Consider the following 18,816-nt stretch of genomic DNA (forward strand, 5'->3'; position numbering starts at 1 on the left):
ACAAGCTTGTCAAAGGGCAGGACCTCAAATTATATTTTTAGGGTAAATTGGGTTCACCTCATTTAATGCCCATGATGATTTTTGTAGTAGTTGAAAAATCAGGCATGGTCGAAAAAACAGTTGTTTGCCGCTGTCACACATGTTTTTTTTACCACTTTTTTTTTACCACTTTTGGTCAAATTTGTTGATGCAGACCCCAAAAAATAAAGGCATGGGTGAAAATGTACTCCATAGCGGGGAAAACGCCCACAATTGAACACGGAAGGCCTGAAATAGAGCCACTTTTTCAGCTAAAAATCTGATTGGTTGCTAGGGACAACATCACCTCTTCATTTTTAGAAGCTTTAGTAAATTAACCCCTAAATATCCTCAGAAAATAGGCAAGACTCAGCAGCACTCCTAGGGAGATTTGGAAGATGTTTATTATCTCAATGTCCCCTTCTTAACTTGCTCTCTTTACAGATAGGTCATGCAAGATCCATCAGCACTTCTAGGACTCAATCCACAAACCAGATTAATAACTGCATTGTATAGTATGATATAATATTCCTGAGGCATGAAAAATGGTGGCCAGCTACGAGATGTCTGGGTTGCTGTGCATATTGCACGTTGTTAAAAAGGAAAATGCATTTATGGCTCTCACTTTCTAAGGGATGAGCATGAAAGTCAATTATTTTTTGCTTTTAGCAGCATATTGTGTCACGTACTGTGAGGAATTCCTGATGCCCTGTTGGGACTGTTGTGTTTCCTGTACCCTCTTCATGGAAATTGAGCCAGACTATATTTTCCACTTCCTAATAGCTTTTGTATTACAAGATTGTTACAGTATCTTGAGCTGGTTGGTTTCAGGAGTAAATTATAGATTTAGACATTTTAGAAGCCTTCAGTTTGAGTGTTACATTAAAAAACAAAACTAAAATACAAATGATCACACATACAATAAATTAACGGTACTCTTTACTTAGAAGGGCGCCCATCTCGGCCATCTCGGGCATTGAATGCACTAAAAAATCAGGTGCGATGCGACAGACGAGATGCCCGAGATTTCCCTTAGGGTACAATGTTAAATGTCTCAATTGACCCGATTTTCCTGTTCAATGCCTCAATTGACCCAATTTTTCCATAGGAAACAATGTTAAATGGGCCACAGAGGCCAAATAGGCACCCTGAAGTGAATAATGGCCACCCGAATTGTTAACGCCACCCCACGATCAACGTCAACCCGAAGCGTGGCGAGCGCAGCGAGCCCGCGAGGGGCGGCGGTACGCGTCCTACGACCTTTTCATACCCCCACTATCCACGTCGGCGTGGAGTTGAGAATAGAAAGTGTGGCGAGCGCAGCGAGCCACCGAGCCCGAAGCGTGGCGAGCGCAGCGAGCCCCGCGAGGGGACGCGGATACCTTCACAGGTATCCGCGTCCCCTCGCGGGCTTCACAGCTGTCCGCGTACCCTCGCGGGGCTCGCTGCGCTCGCCACTCTTCGGGCTCGGTGGCTCGCTGCGCTCGCCACACTTTCTATTCTCAACTCCATGCCGACGTGGATAGTGGGGGTATGAAAAGGTCGTAGGACGCGTACCGCCGCCCCTCGCGGGCTCGCTGCGCTCGCCACGCATCGGGTTGACATTGATCGTGGGGTGGCGTTAACAATTCGGGTGGCCATTATACACTTCAGAGTGCCTATTTGGCCTCTGTGGCCCATTTAACATTGTTTCCTATGGAAAAATCGGGTCAATTGAAGCATTGAACAGGAAAATTGGGTCAATTGAGACATTTAACATTGTTCCCTATGGGAAATCTCGGGCATCTCGTCGGTTGATCGCACCCGATTTTTTAGTGCATTCAATGCCCGAGATGCCCGAGATTTTTTACTAACGATGCCCACGATCAAAATCGTGGGCGCCCTTCTAAGTAAAGAGTACCAAATTAACTACTAATATCAGGGTTGACCCTGGGCAAGTGACTGTTACCATCATCAGAATAAGCTTGAAAATGAGACTCTCATGATTCGGCAATCTGGGAAAGTCATATGTAAAATAATACCCCTTTTAGACATACTACCTGGGATTTTGTCCAGGTTTACCCGGGATTTTCAACCCAGGTTACTCCTGGGATTTTAGTAACAGACCCCCTTTCACACTACACCTCAAATCCGGGAAAAACCCAGGTATACCCCTTTCACACATAAGCCAGGCTTTCAAGCATTTCAGTGTTTCATCATTAAAATGGGACACGCCCCGGCACCAAAAAAAAGCAACATCACATGTTTAAAACTGAAAAACCCAGGTAAACCCATTCAGACATAAACCGGGTATTATACCCGGGAGGTAAATACCGGGAAAAACCCTCTTCAATTGCAGGTGCTCAGTATCCGGGAGTGAAATACCGGGTATACCCTTTCAGACATACGCTAGTCCCGGGTTTGGGCGCGTTCATGTGAAAAAACCCGGGATTTTCGCGTATGTCTGAAAGGGGTATAAGAGATTGCAATGGAAAAAGTCCTTTAACGTAGAATGAAAGCAAAACAATAAGTTACAGTATATGATCTGTGTTTCATGTCGACATAAGCCTGCTTGCATCACAAATGGATCCCAAATTTATGGATCACAAATTATTGTGTGCTTTTAGTGACCTCTTTTTTCCCTTCTTAAACTTTCAGGGCAGCATTCAATCTGGGATTCTGCCTGTCGGAACTTCCCAACAGTCAGAATCCGGGGCCGTTTTCACCCAGTCCGACAGGTATTCGATAGACGGAATTCAATATTCCACCTGTCGATTGTCAAAAAGGGGGGTGTCAGCATGAATTCCACAATCCACGGCCGTTTCAGACAAAACAGATCCAACCGGATCTGTTTTGTCAAATTCCGCCTTCAGTGCTGTCAGTAACGGCAGCATTGAATAGACGGCGGGTGCTATTTCCCCTGTCAGAAATAGCACTTGGGATTGAATACCCCCTTAGTCTGTGACTAACTACATTATTATTCTTCCCATGTAGCCATGTCCTCACACCATCACATATTGTCAATTGGCTGCTTTTCCCCATAAAACCAACTCACCCCTTACCTGATTTCTCCTGTGCTTTAATTTTAAGATAATCTCTATGGCTAGATTTCTGTCACTGCCAAATGCCAGCAATGCATAATATGATATGATATGATTTAGCAAATTATATATAAATAATGTTAAATTAAGATGGTGTATATATTACAGTTGGCACAGTAGTTTGATTATTGACCATTTAATTATGTCAAAAATATGATATTGTGTAGTGAACATCCACTTTATACTTCTATAGCTAAACAGAGCTTTCACTCATAATAAAGGACAATTGGGGAAATGTTTTAAACCTTCTAGCGTGGAGAAGCAGACAAGTGGTAAGTTGTCTATAGCAACCAATGAGCTTCTATTTATCATTTATCAAGTACATTCTATAAAATGATAAGTAGAAGCTGAAGTTGGTATGGGACACTTCTCCAATTGTTCACTCTTTAGAAGGTTTAACTCTTCTCCCCGAAGTTGTTTATGCTCAGCATGACAGAGACTTTATGGGTACCATGTTACTGTTGTATTGTTGAGTCTTTCTCAGACTTGTTCAGATGTTACTTTGAAACTGATTTGTAGCTAAGCTAAGAAGTGTTACTATGTTATGACAGAAAGAAAAAAACTTAGAAAGACCTATGATAAAATACATAGTATAAATACAGTGTTGCTTTCTATACATAAAACAGTCTGCCAGATATTACAACATCTTGATTTGCTTTTTACTTCAGTGTGGGAAGAAATCTTAAATGAGAACAACTATCAATAATAACATTTGCCAGTTAACTGTCAATGCGTTGGAATATTTCCATATGTGTCAAAGTGGGGAAATTGAATAAAATAAAATTGATTACATTAGAGGCAGCCATTTTATGTATTCAATCAGTCAGTTCAATAGAAACTAGAGATATGACTGATCCATTTGCTGAAATGAGTCAACACCCAGTTCCGTTATTCAAGTAACATACATAAGGGTGCATGTATTAAGTTGAAAGGAGTGGAGAAATAGAGAAGTTGTCCATAGCAACCAATCAGCATCCACCTACTGTATCATTTTAAAGTATGTACCTCACTTGTAAATGCTTCCTCACAGCTGTTGTTATAAGCAACCTCTCTATTTGTACACTTCTCCAATCTTTTCACTGATTAAAACATCAACCCCATTCTGTAGTTCCTAGGGAATTAATAGGCTAACAAAATGGCTACCTCAGTGATGGCATCATCCTTTAGTTAACCCCACTATGTGTAGGCAGTGTGCACAAGTCACTTAGTGATTAGGAAGTAAATTATTTATATGTGCAGTAGTTTTCTGCAGTAACATGTGGGATTTGTTTGACAAAATAACACCTTATAAACTTATATTAAGAATGTAAGAGGAGATCAAAACCACAAGTCAGGTGTTTGACTATAATTCAAGCTCTGTATTTCCCTGCTGACCTCTGCTGAGGGAAGGAGGTATTTTAGGGGAATGGAAAAACAACATGTGTCCGTATGACAACCATTCATCTTTTTATATTAAATAATTTATTTGCATGTGCATACCCTTTAACAGACAATTTTTTTATGTCTGTATAATTTTTTCATTCAAAGATTAATCAGGTTCCTAAAATGTGTCAGTATACATTTTCCTGAAACATGAAATAGCCTTTATTCTAATTTTGTGAAACTTTGGTTACTAATTAAAACAAATTATTTGGATGATTCAGAATTGCTTGTTGTTCTTCTTCCTTTGTGCAAGATAAAACAATAAACAACATATTGTGACATTTTGAACTCTTTCCAATAGTCCTGGGGGTGATCTATGATATCACTTAGGGCTCATACTCATGGCAGTTTCAAAACAAATCTTGTTGTAAACTTAGACAAAACGTTTTACTTTGTTCTCGCTTTTTAGAGTATTGAAAGTGTGTTCTCTAAAGGGGTAGATTTACTAAAGTTTCTAAAATAAAAAAGAGGTGATGTTGCCCATAGCAACCAACCAGTTTCTGTCTATCATTTCCTAGGATGCAATAAAGTCCTCATACTCTAGATCTCAATTGTTTTCTACTGAGTGCTAAATCTTTGAAATCCTACAATAACTGATTTTAACATTTCAAAAATTCCATTTAAAAAACTCCGGTACTTGTGTAGTTTCACGGCGACAGCATGGCGCCGTGCGTCTGAGTCCCCTTGCGGGGCTCACTTCGCTCGCCCATGCTGCGGGCTCGGTGGCTCACTACGCTCGCCACGCTATTTAAAATCAACTCCATGCCAACATGGATAGTGGAAGTATGAACTATCCATGTTGGCATGGAGTTAAGTTACTTTTTTGGACATATTTTGTGGCGAGCGTACACCCGGAAGTAGCACGGCGCCATGCTGGCGCCGTGAAACTACACAAGTACCAAAACTCCATTCGAAATGTTTTTTTTGGACTGTCAGGTACTAATTGTGTTTTTATTAGGCTTTTAGAATATGTGCTTAACACTTAATACTGACATTCTTACATACAAAGATTTATTCAAAATATTGTTAGGCATTCTGGACATAAAAACTAACCTCCAACATGTATATATTGCTATAAAATGCATAAAGTAAACTACACTGAAACCAAACTTTACAGTGCAGATTTTTTAAAAGGATATGCTAAAGGTGAAGTATTTCCATGTCCATCATTAGCAACAACACAACTATTAGGACATAGGGAAATTTGTATATGACAAACAGCTGAAATGATAAAGCACAGAATATCAGTAATGCTTCTTTGGCCCTGCCCCAGTGTAGTTTACAATCTATATTCCCTAACACATATACATGCATACACATTCATTTTAGGGTTAATTTTTGTTGGGAGCCAATTAATCTACTAGTATATTTTTGGACTGTGGGAGGAAACCAGAGAATCCAGAAGAAACCCATGCAAGTAAGGGGGATAAAATACAACCTACACAGTTAGGGCCATAGTGGGAATGAACCAGGGCATAAAGTGGCCATGCAGAGGTGGGAGAACTCATTTCTCTATGCCACCTAATTACACCCCCTCCCCTCCCCCCCATTAGGCAGAGACAGGGCCAGTGGTAGGGTGTTTGGCACCCCCATGCAAACTAGAATACTTTTGAGAATTACTAGAATACATTAATATGCATATTAATGCTTTGTATATGTCTTAAATAACACCACTCATTGCCACCATATTTGATACTGTTTGTTAGTGGCAATATATACATTTTTCTTTGTTCACTCTAGCGATAATTCTTATGCATAACTCTTTACTGCCATTTAAAGGCTAATTATACTTCATATTATTTTTCTATAAGAGTTATAACTATTTTAAACTATTTGGAATTAAAAGTTAAGTCTTAATACAACCATTATTCAACTCATTTGATATAAAAGTGTGCCTCCACAAAGGAATCCTTTCTGCGAACGGTTGTCCACGTCTTGTGGATCACCGTCTCTCTTTTTCTAAGTAGGCTGAAATAGATCCAGCTCTCTCACAACATGTGTAAATATAGAACACTTTTCATATATGACTTATGTTGCTGAGTTACATATTAGAGATTATGCTATCTAAGCGAAAATACATACCGGATACATATAGGTAAATCTACATCAGTAAAAAAAACTAATAACAGGAAAAGGGTAGGTGAAAAGTTGAGAGGGCATCACAAATTTTAATTAGGTGTAAAGCATTAGTCCGGGCCGGTCCTCAAAGCCATGAGAAGATGGAGACACAGCAACAAACTTGTCTCCAGTATCAAAGGAACAACCAGCAGAATGTCCAGACAAAAAGTCCCAGAGTAGTACAGTTTCTATCAGATGTAAGTGAGGCATTCCATATTTATGTACAAACTAAATTGGCAGAAATTTTAAACTGCAGGAGTAAACCTTTCAACCTACCTACAGAGTAGTCATAAGACAAAATGGCAGCGGCTAGCACGTCGCCAATTGTACAGGTTAGACTGGTAAGTACAAGTGACCGTGCACCACCACATAGCGGGTTGAATACTTGAGGTGAGGTGCTGGTAACCTTGAGTCACCCAGCCCTACGGAGCAAGGCAGCCACATGTCCAGCAACAGCTGTAGACAGACAAGCATCACTATGGGGCATCAGGAAGATGCCCAAAGGATCATCAGAAGAAGAGCAGGAGGGTCCACCCACTAAAGACAACACTCCAATACAGCCAATGGAGCCAAACCCATTACATGCATCACGGCCATGAGAACTGTCAGGCTTCACATAAGTTTACTCTGGGTCAAATGTTCACCACTGTCGAACGGGAGTTAAAGGAGGGGATGCCCCACCAGTGCACCACAACTGGGAGAAATATAACTTTTCAAAAGGATATTTATGCTGCTTTCACATTGCCTAAACGTTTAAGACCCGGTATTTCAAAATGGTATTTAAAACGGTTTTGAGCCACTAAACCCCTTTCAAACCACTTTCACGCAGGGGAAAACCGTTTTAAATAGAATGTAATACTATTCACACATTCAATCCGTTTAACCCCCAAGGAACACGTTTCAAGCCATAGAAATAGACCCTTTGTCACTGCCAAAGAAACGGCTAGGGAACTGCTTTTTAACCGTTTAAAAAATACAGGAATTTGTTAAATGTTTAAAGCACCCTGGAGCTTTCACACTGCAGCTCTACCCGTTTTAAAAGGCTAAAAAAATGGCAATTTACTGTTTAAGAGCTGCATTATGAAAGGGGTTTGAGACAGAATTTAGGTGCCAGAGCTGGGAAACACATCCTGCTGCATGCTACTCCAAGCCAAAAGCTAATTTAAATGTTTTTACTGTGTCTACCAACACCACTTCTTCTGGAAGGGAATACCATTAACCCTTTGAGTGCCAACATCTCTGTAATAGATGTTCAACATATACGCAAAAAATGCTAGCATTGCTCACATTTGTTATATAAATTCAAATAAAAAATGTGTTAAAAAAAGATATTTTCTGTATATGATAACCATTACCGGTCATTATGATAGTTAAAAATGTTTACTTGCCAATTTTAACATATTAAACCCTTTGACAAATTTACTCAAAGGGTTTAATATGAGCTTATAAAACACCAAACTCTATGCCATCTATGTAATATTCAAATAGAAGCTAAATTTTCTCAGGCATAGTCGATGGTTGGAAGCTATGGTTACACGGAATTATGTTACCATAAATGTGAAACGCAAGTCTCTTTCCTGGCACTATTATGGAATGATACCTCTTATACAGATTACTCATTCCCACATAGGATGTCAATGTAGACAAGTGTCTCTATTAAAATTAGAGATGTGCAGGCTCTGATTTACTCTGATTTACTCTGATTTCAAAGCAAGATCTTATTGGCTATCCCAAATCACATGACAGTTGACAGTTGATAGCCAATAAGACCCGGCTTTGAAATCAGAGTAAATCAGAGCCTGTACATCTCTAATTAAAATTGAAACTTACATTAACAATATCATATGGCATTCTATCACAATTTGGCAATGATTTAAAAGGGGATCCTTTATTGCAAGCCATGTTAATAAAGATATCCCTTGTCTTCAGGTGGGACGTCTAATGGATACTTGGGCTTCTTTTTTGGATTGCCAAAAAAACGATAATATAAAATAACAACTAGATCCAATATGAATATATTAATACTTAGTATTATACTAATAATTATTCATAGTAATGCTTTTTATATCTATTTAATAAAAGGCAAACATTTTCTGTTATGCAGAAGTCATATAATGCCACATTTGGTTTTGTAAAATGTCTAGGTTGACAGCCAATATGTCAATAACATACAGCCAACTTACAGGACATGCTGTATGGTTGACATGGTGTCAACACAAACAATAGGTACACATTAAACGCTCAATTTGAGTTTTGAGGATTTTTTTTTCACTTTTTCATACACTACCATTCATGTGGACTCCGATTGTGATTGGTAAAATGTGCCAAGCGTAGTGAGGCACCTGGCCTGCAGCATGACGAGTATAGAAAAGCATGTGAACAGATGCAGTAAACTAATTGGTGGTCCACATCCTCAGGTGTTTACATTGATACCAAAAAAGTTAGAAAAACCTTCATGTCGACCATATTATGTGTCAACCTTTTCCGTGACAACTTTTTGCTTGTGTTGACCTTTTCTAGTGTCAACCTTGTGAATGTTGACCGTTTTGATTGCTTTGTAAATTAAGTAGGCAAATTGTTTTTAAAAACAAAATAATGCTAATACAATACTTCTTTAGAAAAATGTATACATCAAATAAAAATGGTACTTTACTTTTTTCATTAGTGGTCTTAACTCTAAGGTGCCAAAATACCGATAGGAGATCCTTAAAATTTTAAATCCAGTGAAAATTGCTATTTTCATAGCATTTGGGGATTCTGGGTATTGCTATTTCGGTATATTAGACCACATGTTCTCAAACTCGGTCCTCAAGACCTCACGCACTGCATGTTTGCAGGTTTTCACAGAATCACAAATGAAATAATTAGCCCCAGCTGTGCACCTGCTGGGTGACCTGGAAAACGTGACCTGTGTGGAATCTTGAGAACCCCTGCATTAGGCCATTGCAGGGGCTATCATGCTAATGTTACACATGCTTGGAAGGGATTTATTGCACCTATGCAATAAATATGTTCTCACAGCTGCCTAGATGTTGGACAGTGTTGCTTTACCATGTTTTTATTTTAGTTGTTTTTTTTTGTGGTTTGTTTTTGTTAGCTAGCCACAGTGTCTTTTTTTTTGGCTAGTTGATAACTAGGACCCTTAAACATATTTTTCTTAATGTTCGTAAGAGATTACTATCACTGGACTCCAACAATGTATTACAGCAGAAACTACTAGTCAGAGAGGGTAGAACAATTTTATTTCAGATTTTCTTATTCTGATTTCTGCACTCAAGCTGTAGTATTTAAGAAAAATTTCTTCTAGAACTACAGTGTAAGTAAAACATGTTTTCAAAAGTTTACTTACCCAAGGTCTGGCTGTCACATGGCGTGAGACCATGATGATGCTTTTCACATGCTTATACCTCAAAGCCTAATAAACTAAAATCTAGCTGGAATGTGCTACCAACTTCCGGCCCACCACAATTGAAACGGGAGGATACACGCTCTTACCTGAAAGGATTCACAATAGGAGCTGCCACATAAAAAGCATAAATAGTGTCATTTGATTTCCATATATGATTGACTCCTTATACATATGTTCTTATCATCAGGGAATGTAAATTATCCATAGGCCTATATGTACTTTCAGTGGAACACTGCTGATTGTCTTTGTCTTTTCCTTCACAGGTGTTACTTACTCCGACACTACCAGTTACACAGAATCCTGCAAGGTGTGTACTGAGTGCGATGGCAACACGCGTATGATTGCACCCTGTGTAGAAACCGATGATGCCGTTTGTGCTTGTGCCTACGGATACTACAAACATGAGGAGAGTGGGAAGTGTATTCGATGCAGGACATGCCCCATCGGATATGGTATGATCCTTTCCTGTTCTATGAACCAGGACACCGTGTGCGAGAAGTGCCCTGAATGGACATATTCAAATGTGGACAACAACATGGACCCCTGTCTACCATGCACTATTTGCGAAGACGATGAGATCACGCAAGCAGAGTGCACACTGACATCAGACGCTGTGTGCTACAGTGAGTATAAATGGATAGACCAGAGATATAGGAGGTTAAGCATTTCAGTTATTGATGATCACCTTCTCTTAGAAAAGTTAAACAGCATGTTATTACATAAGGATTCTGAGAATTGTAGTTTAGCATCAGTGGGAAATGGGGGCCTGAAATGTACTCTTCACCCACAAACGTTTGAGACAGACATGATGTAAGCATTCCATTGAACTACCAACTAGTTAATTCTTTGATGTGTGAAAAACTTAGGGCAGGTGCAGATGAAAAGAGTAGAGGGCTCTTGTGCAGCATCCCTGTGGACCCCTCCTCTCTTGTTCAATAATTTATCACTCATGTGCAGATTTATGGGAATATGGGGGTTATTCTAAATCAATTGGTCCCCCCGTACAATTGCATGGGGGACTGATTGTTAGTGACCGGGGGACACGGAGGGGTGTGGGGAGGCGGGCCAGCTAATTTGCCTATGGGAATGTCCAGCATTTCATGGGCATTCCCATGAGAACGCTGGGCGTTCCCATGGTAATTCCCCAACGACTTGAGTGTGGGGGGCGGGTAGCTGACATAAGTGGCTATTCGCTGCCCTCCCTGTCCTCGCCGACCATTGAATGATTTCTCCCCTGCACCCAAGGCTGCAAATGGACGATTATGCAAATCATCCATTTGCCTGGCTGCGGGGGTTCAGGGGGAGAGAGGGTGTGGCCGTGCGTGCGGCGCCTAGGGAACTTGCAAGGATGCGGAATTTACAGCCTTGCGAGTCGAGTCAACCAGACCACGGTGCCTGCACTGTATTTGCAGATACTTCTCTACTGTGCATACACAAATCTCTGGAAAAATGGCACTGCTCCATATTCCTGGTTATATTTGTCTGCAGCGCCAGCTGACATGGGAATCCAATTAGGTTAATATAATTATAAGTGTGCACCCATTATGAATACATCAATGACTTATAGCCTGATTCATAGTGGCACCAAATACAGCTGCATCACATTGTTTTCTTGGGGAAAAAATGCTGACCTCCATCTGTGTACAGAGGCTCAAATCATCGATATCAGCACAGATTTGCTCCAACCCTATACTTATGCAAGAGAGTTATCTAAATTCACATGTGTCTGAGGTGCCAAAAACTCCATAGCCTTGTCAATACAAATGAACAGTTTCTGAAAGCAGTCCCATTTCTCAGATACAATAAAATGTAGCCATATTTTTCGGATTAACCAATATGCATGCTAATGGAACTTATTGATAATTCAATACCATCACTGAGCCATATTTTAATGCATTCCAGTCAACTAGCAAACTAAAAGCAGCAAGTTTCATTATCCTTAATGAAACGATTTATAACCAAGGCAAATGGAAAATACAAAGGGAGGAAACAATACATGTAAAAATTGCTAAAAAGTACTTTGAAAAATATGTTTTTAATTATAATTTTCATAGAAAAGTAAAATATTACAACACATTAAAAACGTACATGACAAAGTACTGTTGAGTTCAGTAATATAATGTATTTGTGAATTGTTGACCCCAAAATAGTTGTCTGAAAATCAGAAATCAGTTAGACAAAACACAAAAAATGTGCTCCTCCCCCATGGGAATGTGAGAATCACCTATCCTGCAATTTACTGTATTTCAGTATGCAGCTGTGCTGGAAACAAGCTGGACCGCATATGACTGCATGCAAATCTCACCTGTTCCTTATTTAGACATTTTTAAAACATAGAACCAGTCACATACAATCATTGTTTACTTGGCATTTAAAGGAGTACATTTCATATGATATATATGAATATAAATGCAGTGCGTTATCAGTGTTTTAAAACTATTTTTATTGATGTTTCATTTGTATGGATCACTTACTTTTTTAATGCATTCGGTATTTGTATTAGAGTTAATAATGATTATGCACTAGGATTCACAGAAGTTTCTCCACACATTCGAATTTTAGGTTGCTTTTAAATTGCGTAAAAATCATTAATTCTGAAGAGATTTTGGCTTTGCATCTACAGATCTTATTCCAGGTCCTGTTTCCAATCTGCCAAAAAAAAAAGAGCTGAAGCTATTTGGGATTCTTCTTATTTAAAACAAACATTGTGTGTCCCAAAAATCACTAGACAGATTATTGGCAATAAAAGAGAAAGATATAGTATTAGAGAGGCCAGGAAAAATACAAATCATTCATTGTAATGATAGAGTCTTTTAATTTCTGGAAGTGAAGCACACATGCTTTGCATAACATCACCTGAAGCACTGTTTAATATCATATTTTGACATCCCCTTCTATGTATTTAATCTTTTTCTTTTTACGAATACATCTTTCAAATACACAGGAAATGTAGGGAACATTAACAGTATGTCTTATTTCCTTGGCAATAATTTTGTCTCTGGTAACGCACCGTTTTTTCAGTACTGTTCAGTTGCACTCTGGGGTTTATTTGCTAAGATGGGAGTTCTAGTGAAGATGGGATGGACAACCAATCAGAATCTGTTAACTTCTAGAAGGTGCTAAATAAATAAGATTTTTGTTGTTGTTGATTGAATGCCCATCTTCAATAGTACTTCCATCTTAGTAAATAAACCCCTATGACTCCTCTTATTGGTATGGAGTGCATATCTGCAGTAATTGTTCCCAAATTCCATGCCTGGAACTAACCACATATTTTCACTCATATGTAGAGTTGAAATCACTATTGTTTGAAAGATGCCCCTATCTGTATGCTTGGTTTCATCATTATCATTATCGGTACACATGGGCACCGACGCTACACAGGGTGGAAAAGATGCATCTGGTAACAGGCAAATTTACACCTCCAGACAAAACATTCTGCAAATAGGTGTACATTCAACTGCATTTCCCCCATGATGTTTATTGAATGCAATAGGAGATACAGCCTAATCCAGAAGGGAGTTTAAAACCAATGCAATTCTGCATCTGATTAAAATTTTAAGACTTGTATTTCTATTTTTAGAGCCCTTCCTTTTTTCTGGAGATCCTGGAGATAATGGGGGTTATTCTAGTTCATTCGCTTCCCTGTGCGTTTGCATGGGGTAGCGATGTTTGATGTCTGTGCATGCATATTTATGTGCATGTGCAGAGGCTTGGTGCAAGCAGGCACGGCAAACTGCTAGTTCGCCATCCTGTTCACATCTCGCAGTACGGGTGTGGGGCAGTGGCGATGGGCTGTACCCATGCGGACGCCAAGCATTTCATGGGTGTTCCCATGAAAATGCTGGGCCTTCCCATGCTAATGCCCCCCCGTGATGCACATGCAGATGTCAGCTGCCCGCCCGCTTCCCACACAGGGCGCCAGCAGATCTAAGACACCACAGAGGTGTCTTAGATCTGCGATCGCTTGCAAAATCATTCGATGATTGGTGACCATCGAATGATTGTGTCCCCACAAGCAAGGCTGCAGATGGATGTTTATGCAAAACATCCATTCCCATGCCTGTGGGGGATTGCGGCATGTTTGAGGGGGGTGGGGGGAGGCTTCCATGCAGGCAGCAGAATAAGGTCCAACGTCTCGAGTGCAAATGTGAATTTGCAGTAAGGGGCAAACCCTGAGGTTGCACATTGCCCATTCAAGACCCCTCCTACAAATTAAATTACAAACCGAGAAGGTGGCCTCCCCTGTTGGGATACTCAGAGAACGCCACAAAATGAGGGGTTATTCTGGTTGATTCGCAAGGCTGCAAATTTGCAGCCTTGCGAGTCCACCAGATGTCACCCGCCAAATGCCGGTACGCCTACTCTCCCTTTGCACGCCACGTACGTTCGCAGGAGCTGCGAATGGATTTTTAACATAAAATATCCATTCGCAGGCTGTGGGTGAACACCCACATTATTAGATGGTTGCTGACCATCGAATGATGTGGAAGGTACACGCATATCTAAGGTTAATCTCAGGTAACCTTAGATATGTGTGGACATTCAGCAGGAAGTGGACGGGCAGCTGACATCCGTTGATGTCAACTGCCCACCCCCCGCACCCACGTCACTACGTGTTCCATAGGAACGCCTGTGAAAAACTGGGTGTTCCCCAGGGGCAATTCCCCCAGGCCCGCCGCCTGGGGGAATCGCCCCACCCCAGCAGTCTTGAGTGCGTGTGCCCGGTAAACATGCATGCACATGCGCATACGCCCAACATCAGCCCCCGTGTGAACACATAGGGGATGCAAAGCAATTAGAATAAGGCCAATGTGTGAATCTCCCAGATATTACAGTAAAGTAAATCATAGTGAAAGATCAAAAATAGTCTGAGTTATTTTAGGAATTTTAGGAATAAAAATCTGCAAACTAGAATGGTAATGGGATTCTTATCTGCTGACATTCTAGAGCTCTTGGAATTGGAAAGTCATCAGATAATCTTCCAATCCAACCAACCTTACTTTATCTTATATCAACCATGGAATTAGAAGAAAGTATCCAATTATTGTTGTAGAGCTTAATGCTCAGATTCTGGTTTTACAATGTCCTCTGCATGTGCACATACTTAGCAATGTTAAGGTCCCTTTGCAAAATTAGATCTGCACCAATTATATGTTGATTCTCTATAGAAGATCTAGTCTGCACATAAACTAATGGGGCAGCCCTGGGGCATTCCTAGCTTAATCTTCAAAGAGAAAAGCCCTTTGATACTTTAGATAAAACCTTTAACCAAAAAAGTATGGTGCACTATGCTAAAGTCTTTGATTATATGATAAAAAATGCTGCACATCATTCTGATGTGTATTATATTAAAAGTAATATATCCTTATATTCTAAATTGCACATGGTTGGTGTAGATAGATCAGATCCTCTGCTACATCTAGCAAAATGCCCGCTAATGCTTAAAATTTATTTTCCAAAATGGTTAGTGGGACTTGTCTATTATTTGTCTATTATACCGAAGGATTACCATCTTCAATATTTTACCAGCAATAGCTTCCCTATGTCTTTGCAGGAGGTATCCAACTTAACAAATAATGTATAGGTACATGCAGCACAGCAGATGTGTTATCGCCTGTTCCATGCACATTTGGATATCCACAGAGACTAGCCTTTCAAAGCAGTAAGTTAACTCACAGGGTCATAACTAGGGGAGAGATCGCCTGCCGCCCAGAGTGGGGTTCATATCTCCGGACCTCCCTCTGTCAGGGAGACACTGCTTAGAGCACATTGGTTTCATTAGCTTTCCTGAGTTCTATCCCAGTGTGTAGTACAGGGACCGCTGCTATTCTTGCATGTGACAGGATAAATGATACTGTAGATTTTATTTGTATATTGTGTATTTTAAGGGTGTTTAAGTTGTCTTTGTTTCACAAGAAAAAAATTATAAAGTAGTTGTCTCAATTAAACAGTATCCAGACAATATTACTCTTTATTTATTTATGTATTAATTTATTAGTTTAAATCTAATATACTTTAAATTTAATATATTCAGTACATACAGTACCTCCCAACATGACCTATTTCAGGAGGGTTAAAATCCTATCTACCTGAATTTTCCTCTTAATATATGATTGCAATCACCTCTGTTGAAATTCCTTTATTATAAATGAAATAGTTCAACACAGGTAACACCAATTATATACTAAAAGGGAAGTCCAGATAGAGAACATTTTGTCCCACCAGGACAGGGACATGTTGGGAGATATGCACTAATATACTAATCTAATATACACCCTCCCACACCTTTTACCCGGGCCCCTTGTCTTAAGTGCCCTGGGGCCCCAAACCTTAATACGGCCGTGAAGAGGATCTTATAGGGAATAAAAGTTAAGCATGAGATATCTGTGATGCGTTACCTTTATAAATTAATGGCTCTAACACTGATACCCCCTTTCAGACCACAAAATGCAGAGTTGCATTGGGACTTTGAAACGGTTCAGTCCCGGTGCGACTATGTATTTTGGTATGTTCAGATTACTTCAGTGAACCGCCAAAATTGCAGTTTTGCTGACATCATCCGGGGGTGCGGCAGAGTGGCGGAGAGTCATCGGGGGTGGGGGAGGAGGCAGCATTTAGAGCTGACGCTGCTCAAGCATTGCCTCCTCCATTGGTGTGGACAGGAAACAGGTCCCTCGACCCGATTAACCCGTTCACACCGCAAAGCAACACAGCAAGGAACCAGTAAGAGCCCTTCTTTTTTACCAGTTTGTATTGCCATGTTGCTACTGGTTTTGGGGACCTGGTAACCCCTTTCACTTTGAGCACTTGCAAAATCATTCGATTTGTTGGCAACCATCGTATGGTTTTGTCCCCACAAGCGAAAGGATATGCAAAACATCCATTCGCATGCATGCAGGGATACTTGGCGTGTAGGGGTGTCACAGGTGGTGGATTAGATGGTATTGTGTGGTGCACATGAACAGATGATTGACCAGAAGATGTAAGTGTAAAACGAGCAGGTTTAATGAAAGAACTCATATATAAATGACATGAACTTGAATCAAATACTTATTTGATGAGCAGTCACAAATCATAAATAATAAGTCTTTGCAATAACCTTGGAAATAACTGAGAAACAAGTCTTTGCATAAATATTGGAATTGGTATTGGAAGATTGGACGATTGAAGATAGGATCCAGATCAGGAGGAAGAACCGGAGGGTACCGTGGGAATGGAGGTGGATCAATGGACCGGATACCAGGAAGAGGCTGAGATGAGGTCAGAGGCCAGCAGGGACTACTGACTGACAGGACACAGTGAGCAGAGGCACTAGCAGGAGTCAGGATCTTCCCAGAGCTGTGTACTGCATAAGAGACTCTTTGCACTGACCCAGGATAGCCTAGGCAGTTCCCCTTTATGGCAAGGGGGTTGCTGCCATTGGCCACCTGGACAGAGAAGCAGGATGGTGGCCCCGGCCTCCCAGCACCTACAAACACACAGTCAGACTGCCACGCCTCCAACAAGCCTTTCAGAGCCAGCATCCTGAGCCGCTATGACTTGCTGCCGCCAGCCCGACCGAGGACTCCACCGGACACATGCCAGCCGGCGGCGGAAACGGACGTGTGAGTACTGTGCCCACCGTGTCACCGCATGGCAGCGTGTGACAGGGGGTCGGCGTTTGAATGACACGCATGACACGACAAGCGAATTTTGCAGCTTTGCGTGTCAACCAGAATAACCTCCATACACTCATGATGGCACAACATCTATTATAATAGTTCAAGCTAATGCTCTGGTCCTTCTGTCTGTGACTCATTGTTCTAATTACTCACAGTGACCTTATTGTGTGACACAACTAAGACAGGAAACAGCCTGGGGGCATCCTATACCACAACAGGACCATCACTGTCCTACACATCATTCCTCAGAATGCTCTGCAGGGGAAGTCTGTTGCAGAGAGATCGCCTGCAGGAGTTTAGTAAAAATGTGTAGTTTAATTCTGTATTAGTCTGGAGAATACATGTACTGTTTACTCTGTCCCCAGTGCAGGCATGTTGTATGTGTTCCTCTGTTACAGTTTTGATAATGCATTCTCCTCACTAACATAGTTCTGTAATCTGTAATGGCTCATCTAGATAATCATCTTTTCAGAAACTAATTGCATTGGCCTCCAGGTGTACAACACAGCTATGCTACCATTCAAATTAATCTATGTTAAAATCTGGACAAATCTGACAATATTTTACGAACAGCATAATCTGATTGATTCGTTTCTGAAAAAAATCTGCATTATTTTCCTCTGAAATATTCTATTATCTTTGAACTGCATTACTGAATTAGTTTTTTTTTTAAATACAAATGAAATAAAGCTGTCAATCTGGAGGTTGTTGCATCCTACAGTAACAATACCATTAAAAGTGTCACATAAAATAAATGTTGGTATTAATGTTGTATTCGTAAGACTTCTTCAGTATTGAACAGTCTAATCTATGAAGCCACAGCTCATTTACCTACACTCTTCACTCAATGTGCCTCGCACAGGTCAGAATTCTGTGGCACTGCGAGGATTTGTTGCCCCACCCTGCAAGATTCTGCCTTGCTTGCGAAGGTCTGCTCTTGGTTTGCAAATGGATGTGTACGGATGCACATCCATTTGCATTTGTGCGATTAGAGAAAAAATCATTCATTTTATACTCACCATTGAAGGATTTTTTCTCAGGACACTGGTCTTCTCAAACGACATGTAACCCAGGACTAACTCTGCGGCTGTGTGTTTTGCAGGCA

The 18,816-nt window shown here is 40.5% G+C and overlaps 1 protein-coding gene across 1 annotated transcript in view; it reads left to right on the forward strand.

Moving 5' to 3' along the window:
* NGFR (nerve growth factor receptor) overlaps window positions 1–18,816 on the forward strand; it is a 77,469-nt gene that overhangs the window by 44,007 nt on the left and 14,646 nt on the right. Inside the window, exon 3 of the mRNA XM_083147331.1 lies at window positions 10,311–10,670. Coding sequence (XP_083003457.1) covers window positions 10,311–10,670 — 360 coding nt within the window. The remainder of the gene's footprint in view (window positions 1–10,310; window positions 10,671–18,816) is intronic.

Source organism: Crinia signifera, chromosome 6, assembly GCF_055691185.1.
Source record: "Crinia signifera chromosome 6, ASM5569118v1, whole genome shotgun sequence".
NCBI lineage: Eukaryota > Metazoa > Chordata > Amphibia > Anura > Myobatrachidae > Crinia > Crinia signifera.